The 12645-nt window shown below is 27.6% G+C and overlaps 1 protein-coding gene across 4 annotated transcripts in view; it reads left to right on the top strand.

Moving 5' to 3' along the window:
- Positions 1 to 11784, top strand: part of LOC107438733 (uncharacterized) — a 34662-nt gene extending 22878 nt beyond the window's left edge. For all 4 annotated transcript variants that reach the window (XM_087159377.1, XM_087159378.1, XM_087159381.1 and 1 more), the window contains exons 5-12: positions 3838 to 4029; positions 5011 to 5162; positions 5441 to 5513; positions 7785 to 7882; positions 7970 to 8034; positions 9644 to 9703; positions 10146 to 10273; positions 10355 to 11784. In XM_087159377.1, coding sequence (XP_087015503.1) covers positions 3838 to 4029; positions 5011 to 5162; positions 5441 to 5513; positions 7785 to 7882; positions 7970 to 8034; positions 9644 to 9703; positions 10146 to 10273; positions 10355 to 10392 — 806 coding nt within the window. In that variant the 3' untranslated portion in view covers positions 10393 to 11784. The remainder of the gene's footprint in view (positions 1 to 3837; positions 4030 to 5010; positions 5163 to 5440; positions 5514 to 7784; positions 7883 to 7969; positions 8035 to 9643; positions 9704 to 10145; positions 10274 to 10354) is intronic.
- Positions 11785 to 12645: the final 861 nt, after the last annotated feature.

The raw sequence follows: 12645 nt of genomic DNA, 5'->3' as shown, positions 1-12645 counted from the left end.
ATTATCTTTGTTTAAAATTATAGTTTAAATTTTAAAAAAGAAATGACCTATAAGGAAAAGTTGTATTGCATGAGAGATCCAGATGCATGAAAGTTTTGCTTAAGAGGTTGAGAACTCGAGAAGTTTTAAAAATTTTATACATTGCAATTATTTATGTAAATACTATCCTTATATAATATTTTCATCTTTATTGTTTATAAATGTTTTAAAAAAGCTTAGATACTGTGGGAACTTCCTACATTGATTAATAATGTTTTTCTTTCCTTATATATTTGAAAAACTACCAAGATGAATTTCTGTATCCTGACATCCGTTTACCGGAAAGGGTTTCTTTTCTGGACACTTTTTAACAATAAAAATCTGCAAAATTATTTTCCCTTTTCAAAAAACATCTTTCTTTTTTTTGCATTTGTGATATATTGAAAAAAGAAGTGTGCAGGAATAAGGATACTCCATTTCTGCTATAATATGAAGAACATTCTCCTTCACGTACGAAAAAAAATCGTATCTGTTTTCTGGGCGGGTCTCTTTTCCAGGCACTTTTTAACAATCCAAATAAACAAAACTATTCCCTTTGCATTTTTTTTTATGCTTGCGATATGATAAAAAATTTATGCATGATTGAGAATCATCCGCTAATTTTGCTTATTTATATTTTTTCGATACTGCCTATTTTTGTTCGTTTTAAGTCCGATTTCCGCTTTAACATTAAAAAAATGGATATCGTTAAAATGGAGTCTGGAATTTACCTACAGTGCAAATTTTTAAATTTATTTTTTTTCACATCTCCCATAAAAGGGTTATTACAACCAAGAAACACCCACTTAATTTCAGAGTGTTCAAACATTTACTATTTTGAAAAAATTGTGGATCTAATCAAGCATAAAAAATAGAAAATTTGGAAAGGGAAAGGAGTTTTGTTTATTTGGATTGTTAAAAAGCGTCAGGAAAAGAGACCCTTCCGGAAAACAGCTGTGATTTTTTTTGCGCTGATGTGAGATTTAAAATTTTCTGCGTATGATAATGCAGAATTAAAAAAAACTATGCAAATCCGTAGCAATAACTCACAAAAATGCAATTGTAAATCCAAGTAGGATTACGTATAAATCGTCAATAATTGAGTTTGAAATGGACGATTTGAAGTTAGCCAAATAAAATAATAGTGTAGTAAACCATTGAGATTTTAAAAACCAAGTGAAAATCCGTTTTAATTACTACCCAAAAAACGATCATCAAAACCTGCTGACGCACAGTGGAATAGTCCCTAAACAAGTGGATCTTGATATATTTATTAATGGAAATAGGTGATTCGGAATCTACAGTATGTCATAATGTGATGTTAAAATATCAAGATTTTGGAAACTATTTGGATCTCTGTAACGAAAGCTGCGAAAAATAATGCAACCACACAGATTTATTTGTTGTTGATTGAAATTGACATTAATCATCAACTATTCGTTATTTTTTATTGAATAAGAATTACCTTAAAGTCCTATTATCCGGAAAATTCTATTTCCCGGGCTTGTTGAACTCCTGACGATTCTGGATATGGCGCTTTCCACTGTAGCTTCATTTGTAAGAAACCAAACCAAGATTATTTGCCACTCAGAAATATTTTCATAAGCCAAAGTTACTCTTACTTTTTTTAATTTTTTTTAAAAACCATTTAATTTGGAATATGTTTATCAAATATATACTTTCTCTTATTTTTAAACCATTTCTGATCTAATTGAAGTATATTGATGCTGTTGTATTCGATTTGGGGGACGTACAACAGTATCTTAAAAATATCTATCTTGTTATAGTGAGTTGTGCTGTGATTTTACATTTCTATTTTAACGGAGATAAATAATTAATTTTCCTTGATTATTACTTATTAAAATTAAATTGTTTCGTTAATTTAGATATGAAATTAATTCAGAAAAATAGGACTAACAATTTACTATTCCAGGTCACTTCTAAATCGACACGTGCTTCACTAATACTTAAATCTAATTACATCAAGGCTAAAATTTTCTATTAAAATTATTTATATTGATTAAACATTTTAAAGTCTCCATGCAATCAAAGGCATCTATGCATTTATCATGATTGAATTATTAAATCTAATCTAGAGTCAGGTCCGAGCCTGTCAGGAAAATATATTCAATTATGTAACTAAATACCACTAAAATCATCAGTAATTGCCTAAAATGAATCAATTAATAACTGCTTAATAATAAGAGTTAAGTTCATACAAAATTACACTATTTATTGATAAGCATATTAATCATGTTCAGCTCAAACAATTTAGTACAATATTCCACGACATGTGGTTCAACATATTATCTTAAACACGACAATGAAGTCAAACCATTAATAAACATTTTAATACAATAAAAAATATTCTCTGGAGCAGGAATAATAATAAAAAAGAAATTAAGTTTTCATTTTATTGATAAGTTAGTTAACGCAGACACGTGGCATGACTACCATGAAGTTAAGTTAGATAATTAGGATTAATTATCTCGATAGGATCCTGCAGATTCAATGGATAAAATTAATCATTAATAAAATTGACGTTAAAAGAAAAAAATATGAAAAAGAATAATAAAACTTATCGTTATATCCATCGGGCGGCCATCAAGAAAATAGGGACTCCGCGAGTCACGCGATTTGATCCCCGGCAGGTACCTGCTGCAAACAGCTCCCAGAAAAAGCAAAGAGAGAAAGGAACTCTCCCTCCGTATATCACGCGCCACTTGACCACGTGAAACAGGTTGGATGACGACATTGTTTCATCACAGTTATAGCTACTGGCCATTCGCCGCGCACCTGTACGTCAGAGAGGGAAAAAGAGAACTTGAAGACAGAGAATAAATAATTAATGTAAGGGATTTAGGGAAAACAACATTACCTGCTCCAGGTTGAAATAATATTTTAACCTGGTTCCAGAGATTTAATACCTTAATACAGAGTTTCTTAACCTGTGGTTCATGAACCCCTAAGGGGTCCACGAGTTATATTTTGGGGGTCCGCTGACTACTCCTAATTTTTAAAACGTTTGGAAGCCTACCCATTTCTTGTAAAGCGAACTAGGGCAGCTATAATTCCGTTTGCTACAGTCTTTGCGAAGTGGGACTGTGACAATAAAAATATAACATATGCGAAGCGGGACTTTTTCACACTTGTGACAATAAAAATATAACATCAAAATCGATTGAATGTTGAACATGATATACACGTTGATTTGTCGAAAACCATCCCCCAATTAAATTTATTAATTAAGGAAAAGCAGCAGCAACCTTCACATTAAAAATGTTAATTTAAAAAATTTTGTATACTATTAAAATAATAAAATTAAATGTTTTCTAATAATTGATGCTTTTTGCAATTACTTTTTTCACAGGGGGGTCGTCCGTGACTTCTTAAAATTTTTTAAAAGGGGTCCATTATATCAAAAAGGCTAAGAAACACTGCCTTAATATAAATACATGTTTTTCTTCATTTAGAAAATATTTGATTATGCATTCACATACTTTATGATGTCTGGCTTTTAATGCAAGGCCCAGCGATGTAACAATGTATAGCTTTAATGCAATATTGTTTTGCTGAACATATATGTTGCATTTACATCAAACCAAATATAATTATTATTCCTTTTTGGTTTTCTGCTATTTTTCCACATAACTATCAGATTTAATGATTGTATGGCAAGAAATGTTGAACTTGGTTGCAAATGCAATTTATTTGCTTGATACAGCCCTGCTAGTATTTCAAAAGCTTTGAAATATTGTAAAAATTAATCCAAATTGTTATTAAATTTATAAATAATCCTTAATTATAAATAATCCTTAGCTAAGAAAAGAAAAGTCAATGAAACTGATAAACAAGAAGAAGAAAATGAAGAACACTTTATTTCTGATGATGAAGATTACAGAAGGCCACTAATCATTCATAGTAGTAAGACTCTGCCTAAGAAAGATGATGGTGAAGTCCCTAACTATGCAGAATTAGAACCAAACATTTTTACTAGAAAAGGAGATAATGGTTTGTTCTCTTTCCTTTTTTTATTTTATAATTGGAATGTTATTTTAAAATTGTTTTAAGTCAATATTTGTTTACTTAATAATAATTAATTTAAAATAAAATTAATTTGAAAAGTTTTTTTCTAACAACAAGAATTTCATATCCATTTGTTCTAATGTTTCATGGATAAAACTTCTTAATCTATCAACTTTTTATACCTCAATATGATTTTTTTCCCCCCATATGATTTTCTACTTGATAAAAATTATGTCAGAAATCTAAGATTTTTATCATTTAAATGGGTCACTTTTTGCTCAATGTATTTTTTTATTAGAAAAATCATTTGATTTTTGAAAAGTGTTTAGAATTGTACCGGAAAACAAACATCCACATATAAATCTATTTATATCATCATTAAAAAAAAAGAAGAAAAAAATTCTCATTTTCATCAAAAAAAATTATAATTTTGAAATTAATTAAAAATTTTAAGGTAGGTCATGCTTCTTTTAATCTTCAGACATTAGAGCACATAGCTATTTGCAGTACATACTTCTAATCACTCTCATTAAACTGAATTATGCTGCACTGAAAAACTTCAATTTTGGCATAAAACAACACAATTGCTATCCTCGTTAAGAGCTTAATCATTTTTCTAAAATGTTCTAAATGAATGTATGTGTTAAATTTTCTAAATGTATGTGTTTAAAAGTTTTGTTTTTTTAAAAAAACTTTATTTGTAATTTAATGAATGAAAGAGAAAGAGCGTCTAAATAAAATTCATTTCATAACTTGTAACATGTTAAAGGAAATTTAATTGGAATCCAGATATAGGTATATTAAATTGTCATTATTTTTAATTGAAGAGTAATGGTAAAGTGAAAATATAAAGAAAATTTTTTAATTGCATTTGTTATTAATTACTGAGCGAAAATTTTTATATATCTTTTAATGCTCTTTACTGTTAGTTTATTTTATACATCTTTTATTTATATCTAATTCTAGGAGTGGCTTCTACTTTCAGTGGGATGCGAAAATATAAAGATGATGCAGTTTTTGAAGCTCTTGGAACTATTGAAGAGTTATCTAGTTCTATAGGCTATGCTAAAGAATTATTACCCGTGTTTTGCACAGATATATCCTCACAGCTAATAGAAGTATGTGTTTTTTTTTTCATAAATCTTTTATTTCATTTAATTACTTGCACATAATTTGTTATTCTTTTTAACTGCATTTTTATTTAATTTCAATAATCGAAGGAATCTTTACATTATTTCTTAGCAAGATAATATTGTAAAGTTTCGTATCTTTTTTTATATATATGAAAGAAACAACTGATTTTAATTTGATAAGTATATTTTTAAAAACGTTTTCATTGTGTTTTATTCATTTTAAAAAATTTTTATTTCCTTCGATGAAACATTCACTTTTACAGGTTCAGTGTGTACTTCAAGATATGGTAATACATGTTGGTACACCTCAAGGAAGCTGTTCTGAATTTCATAGAGGTAAATAACTAAAAACTAATATCATAGCTGTGGTCAGTTCATTTATTGTTTTGAACATTCGTTTTTTTTCTTCTTGGAAATTAGCAAGTGTGGAAGTGTTACATATTTTTATACATTTAAGTATAGAAAATGGAGATTATTTCTAATGGGAGAGATTTGCCAAATATGAGTTTCGGTTATAACAAGGAACAAAATTCCTGTATTAAATTGTGTTTTTATAATTACATTGCAAATTCACAGACTTATACATAACTTTTTTTATTTGTCCTTATTAAGTTCTTATTTATTTAATGTCCTTATATTTGTACTTATTTATTTAAGAGCTTAGTGAAGCATTTTGGAAACACTAAAATAACAAGATTTAAGAACATTGTAAGTTAGATCATATTGTTTCAATCTACCAAGGAAAATGTGAAAATATTTCTTTATTTTTTTGAAAAATGCTATTTCTGAATAGTTTCTTGATCAATTTGGAATATTAACATAGTATTTATCAATGAATACTTGCATTAAACTATTATAAAAAGCCTCAAAGCAATCATTATTCTTTTAAGCTATTTTTGAAACTTTTCTAATACTTTTACTAAACTTTTTTTCTATTTCTGCTACTGAATTTTTTTTACAGCTTCTGTTCTTAGTCTTTTTTGAAACTTTTGTAGTGATCCAGATCCTGTTAAAAAAATCTTAGTGTTTATCCCTGTGGCAGAATATCTTTGGACTTTCATTGACAAACCTCTCTAGCACTAATATACATGTTATTAGTTAAATTTAGAGTAACAGAAACGCTGTATTTATAAGAAAAGCCTATTTGGATATAGTAAAATTGTATGTATTTTTTTTTAAATGAATATGTAATATTTTTTTATTTTAATATCATGGGCGATATTCTCACATTTCGTAAGAGGAAAACACACTACTTATTTCACATTTATTAAATCATCATCATCACATAAAAAAATAATAATTAAAAATCAGTGAAAGAAAAGAAAACGAAAATTTTATTTTTTCGAAAAGGGAATTTAAAAAAATCAGGAGCATTTCTTCCCCTCTGATACGTGAAAAAAGTATCTCTGGAGTATAATTGTGGAGGGAAAAAAATCTTTCAAACATTTCTGCAGAAGGAAATTTTTTGCTTCAATATTCTTAGTTTTTCATTCTTCTCAAATAGAAGTCGAAAAATTAAGAACATTTCTTTTCCCACCGATGCGCGAAAAAGGCATCTTTCAAATGTAATTTTAGAGGGAAAACAAATTCGGAAATTTTTGCAGAAAAGAAAACCAAAATTTTTTACTTTCTAAAGGGAAATTCTTTCTGCAAGAACTCTGTAACATTCTGCGACAATGTTGCCGTGTCGCTGCGATTCTGCCATGGGGTTGTTTATGTTCATAATTTATGAACATTCTGTAAATTTTTTTTTAGTATTGGTGAAGGACAATCATTAGTGCTGTGTAAAGCACTTCCTTTGCAATCCTATTTTATGTTTTTTGTGAAATATATACTTTTGTAAATCATATATACTTAAAAAAAATTCTTTTTTTTTTTTAAGTGATTAACAATTTATGATTTCTCTTTCACTACTTCAATTGTTAAAGATGTACTATATGCACAGTGTTTTTATTTTGATATTATTGGAACCTAACTTCAAAACTATTTGATTAAGAAAATCTTGAACTACATTGTAAATTTTAATTAAATATTGATATGGCAGAATATTAACCGACACTAGTTTTTTTTTTTTTTTTTTAATGCAACAGTACTATAATATTTTTCTACTAGTTATTCAGTTAATTTTATTATTTATTTTTCTATAAGTTATTCAATACTACATGAATAAAATTTTATTGGAAAATTAAAATAATAATTCTGAAACAATAAATAGATATTTTATTATTCTTTCACAATAAAATTTGCTTCTATTATACTTCAGTGGAGCAAATAGTAATTTTTTTAATTTATTATTTTGCCCATTTTAAAAGTAGACTGGTATTTGTTCTTGTTTTTTCTCCCTGAATTTTTCTTTGGCTCTCTACAAAGACCTATTATTAGGAATTACAAACAGCTTTAAAAAATACTTGTATGATATTATACCTATTTCCTTATTCATTTTAGTGAATAGTCAATTCCCTGAAACTCATGTTTTATTATACCTATTCCTGAAACTTATTATCCCTATTTTCTTATTTATTTTAGTGAATAGTCAGTTCCCTTAAACTCATGTTTTATTATACCTATTCCTGAAACTTATTATCCCTATTTCCTTATTTATTTTAGTGAATAGTCAGTTCCCTGAAACTCATGTCAAACATCTTGAAGATTTGATAACGAATCATGAAGCAAGGCTACCTAAGGCAAACGCTATTCTCCTTCCAGTAATGTCATTATTTTTTTTTTTATCTTTGATAAAGTAATTTATATCTGTTCAAACTAATTATAATTTTAAATATTTTATTTTACAGTCTGGTGGTCAAAGTAGTTGCGCTTTACATGTTTCTAGAACTATCTGCCGTCGTGCTGAGAGAAGGTAAGCATTTATCAATATTTATGCTCTGTTTAGAAATATTCATTTTCTTCTTCTTCCTAATCCCCAAAATTAGCAGAGCTAAACAATGTCCATGAAATTCATGACCCAGATGAAGTCTGCCACCAAAAGTAGGTTTTATAGAATGTCCCTCTTGTCCAGTCCAAGACAGTCCAGGATATGTTGGGGAGAAACTTGCATGTTGTGGCACCTGGGGCAGTTTGGGAAGATTTTAACACTACCCTCGAAAGAAAGAGACTTAAGGTGGCCGCTGGTAAGCGCCGTCTGATCCTTGCGGTTGCACCGAATGTTGAGTGCACCTCCTGGACGGGTGGTCTAGTATCAGTGATGATTGGGGGGTACGAGCCAGGAAACATTGCAGGGGTCTGTCTAGGTTTTTCTGAAAGGTACCTATTTTGTGAAAATTCCGACATAATTTGTGAAAAATTAAAAATTATCTTAAAAAATCAATACAAAAACATGTAAAAATATAGATTTATCGTTTCTTAAGGGATACAAAAATAAAATTTTAAGAAAAAGTATTTTGTGAAACTACCGTTTTTCCTAAAGTTGAATTTGTGAAACTACCGTTTAACCTGAAATTGAATTTGTGAAGGTACCGCTAAACGGTAGTAATTTCGGCCTGGACAGACCCCTGCATTGTCTTCTTTTTCGATGCCAGTTCCATGAAGGTGAGGGAATTTGGACTAATCAAAGTTTCTTCTGTCCCCTCCTTAGTCAGAGTGTCGGCGATATCTTTGTCCAGAACCCCAACATGAAAAGGGAATATTCATTGTAAATTTGTTTAATGCATTTTTTTTTCCTTTAATGATATTGCTTTCAATTCAGAAAGAAAAGTTTAGTTTTTATCTTGTAATCTCCCAAAGAATCAAGATATATAGCAACATGCTAAATTAATATTAGTGAAAATATTATTAATAATTGTGTCTAAAATGAAAATGTATTCGGTGGAAAGCTAATTGATGGAGAATTGGTTATCAGATCATAATGTGATTGTCAATGTAAAAGAGTGGTGTATGATAATAAACATATTATTCAAAGCATTTTAAATTTTCTTGATTATATCAGTGTTAAATTTATGTCTGTCACTTATGCATGTTTTCTATATTCAACACAGACTGGGCTTTCTTATTGTATTAAAAATTCTTTAACCGCAATTCCTTGGATATATTTTAGCAAAAGTTTCTTATTTAAGTTCTCAAGATGAAACACGTCTTCCCTATCCCCAACAATGCCCTGCATTTGGGTAAATTCTATCCAAATTTTTAAATTGCACTTGAAATCACTCTGATTTATTAGAAAATCACTCTGCACTTGAAATCACTCTGATTATTTTTAAAAGGATTAAAATATTTTCTTGGGTAATCTCAAAGAATTTGTCTTTGTCTAGAGAGTGACCACAAATTTATTGACTTAAAATAAATCGCATACACTAAGTAGTGTTGGAATTTTTTAAAATTTATTTTATTGCTAGAGTTTAAAGTGTTTCTTTTCTAATTGATACAAAAATCTTATGGTTTTCTGTAATTTATTATCATTTATATATTTGTATAATTTTTTATTTCATAAAATTTTTATTCAATTTTTATAGAGTTGTTTGCCTTGTGCGAGAAGGGGAAGTTGATAGGACTGTTACATGTTACTTAAACCGGTAAAACGAGTTATTTTCCATTCTATATTTCCATTATTCATATTTAAACCATTATTTTTTGCATTCTAATCAGTAGTGTAAAATAATGCTAAGTAATTTTCATTCAAATATATATATCTTATATAATTGCTAGTAACTTTACTTAATACATCGGATTTATATGGTATCGGAAAAACTTAATATGGATTAAAATGCTTGATTAGATTTTGTTAGAGCATATTATGAATAGATAAACACTTTTTGAAAATGACAGATATACCCAAATTGGTAAAAAAATTTGTTAATTTGTTCAAAGTGTCTGCCAATCTGAGAAATTGTTCATTTATATAATATGATTTTTATTGTGTTTCATTTTAATAGTTTAGTTTTATTTTGAAAATTTCTTTTTAACAAATGAAGATATAGTATCATTCTTAATAACTATATTTTATTGTTCAAGTAGATTAGGAGACTACTTGTTTGTTGCTGCAAGAATAGTAAGTTTTATTTCAGGCAAAAAGGAATGCATTTATACTCAACCAAGTTACAATATTAGCCCTACTACATCAATTAATACTAGTACAAATCAAGGTAAGTTGTACTATTTTGTTACAAAACTTCAGTTGCAATATTTGATATCATTTTCTAACATTGACTTCATTTTTTTCTCAGGTTATTCAATTATTTATATTCAACAACCAATCCAGTGACATAATCAAATTACCAATTTTCAACAGAAGTTACCACTAGCTGTGTTATAAATACAGAAACTTGTAATATGATACAGAAACTTGTAAATATTTTAAATAAGGACTATCATTAAACAAATAATTTTCATACAATTTTTTTATCAATGGGCAATGAAAATAGTACATGATATTATATGACTATTTGTAAAATATGCACTTTATTAGTCCTGTTTTACAGATTATTTTGTATTATATTGCCTTTACATGAATTCATAGTTGTTGATTGACAGCAGAATATTATACTTGCATCTATTTTTCCCATTCAAAATGGTTAAAAATGTGGAGCAGAGTTGCCACTTAGACATTCAAAGTTTTTAGAAAACTTTTAATTGTTGCTTTTTGTGATTATTTAATATTTTCAAAATTATGCTTGCTTAATTAATTTAAAAGTTAGATATTCAGCAAATTTATAGTGTAGTGCTCAATGCAAATTTGTACATTTCACAAAACAGAAAATTTAACGAATGTGATATGATTCAAATAAAAAGCATCAAATAAACTAAATAAAAGAATTTCATAAGATAAATAATGTAAAAAAATTCTCCATTGAAGCTAAAAAATAAAAATAGTGTAATTTACAATATTTAAGTGGTGATTCTGTTTTTCATACGACATTTATTAGGTCAAATGTATTTTTCTTCTTTCCTTCTTGTGAATGTGCATGAAAAATTTATATATTTTTTTTGATAAAATATGTATTTTTTAGTTCTTTATCAAATTTATAAAATATATCATACAGTTATTTAGATAAGAATAATTTTATTCTTGTATAAATAAAATAAAAAATATGCAACTTTTTTTTAAATAGATTATTACTATGAGTATATGAAAATCTCTTAAAAGCTTACCATATATGGATACTATTATTTAATATAATGTACTTGTTCTAAGTATTATTATTGAATAAATATTAATAGTTCCTTTGTCTAGATTCAATATATAAAATGATTTCTTTGAAATTGTTTATTTTACAGATCTTAATTACCTAAGGGCATAAAATGGCATTTAAGTATTTCTTGTTTGTTATGTGTACTAGTCAAAAACTTTGTCTTATTATGATACTGAAGACAATAACCAATTTTTTTTTTGTCTCTCTTACTTAACAGACTTTCAGATTTAATTATTTAAAATAAAAATAAAAAGTTATTTTCCTGTTTGTTTTTTCTTTTCTTACAATACTTAAGAAGATTTGCCTAAAGTCTTATTTCATCTGTTTTAATATCATCTTTAGGGTTGTGAATAATGTGAACTTATTGTAAATATGTTTTTTATTTCATTGAAAGAGAGAGAAATCATGAGCAGATTGTAACTACATTGAATGTTTGTTCATTAAAAGTTTTATTTATTTATGTACATCTGGATTATTTTTTACTTACATGCACTATTGCATATAGAATAGAGTAAATGATCATAATTTTTTTAGAACGACATTTTAAAGTGAACACTCGCCATTTTTTAAAATAATTTCACTTTAAGCTGCAATTTAATGAAACAAAAGTTTTATTATGTATGTATATATATTTAATAACAGGGCTAAATCCCTGTTATCATTGTTGTATTCAGCTTTAATAATGCAGTCATAAGCCATAATAAGTTATCAAAAGGTTTATTTAAAGGTAGGCTGGTGGTTATAACAGTTCACATCCCTACTCTGCAAGGGAGGTGGTGTGGACGAAACTCCGGATGGTTCCGGCAGATATTTTATGGAACACGTTAATCAGCAAGAAAAATGCGAAAACCATCGGTCTCGCCTTAAATACTAACAGAGAATGATGTAATTAGGTTCCAGTCGTACCTTTGTAACTCTACGCATTATGGAAAATCATTTAATGTTTCCTAATATGAAAGTGAATGAGGGACAACATTCTAAAAATAACTCCTCTTTTGAAATATAAATTGAATTATGATTCAATGGTATGTTTTCAGCCTTGAAGTCCCAAAATAGAATTTCTACGCCTATTCTTTACCAAAGACATTTTACGAAAACAAAAGAGTTTTAATGGTTTTATTAATACAAAAGTATTTATAATTTTTGTATTACATATATATAGAAATAAATAAATATATATATATGTCACATTTACACTTAATGTAAAGTGACAAATTAATTTCTAATTTTACTTAAGCCTTTAATTTTTCTTTAAACGTTATTCCTTTTTTCAATTTGGCAATTTTATTTTTAACTTTCTTGTTGACCTTTCTCATTGTCGTTGC

Source organism: Parasteatoda tepidariorum, chromosome 3 (assembly GCF_982258835.1).
Source record: "Parasteatoda tepidariorum strain Cologne lab strain chromosome 3, Ptep-v5.0, whole genome shotgun sequence".
Classification (NCBI taxonomy): Eukaryota; Metazoa; Arthropoda; class Arachnida; order Araneae; family Theridiidae; genus Parasteatoda; species Parasteatoda tepidariorum.
This window is presented reverse-complemented; position numbering and strand designations above follow the sequence as displayed.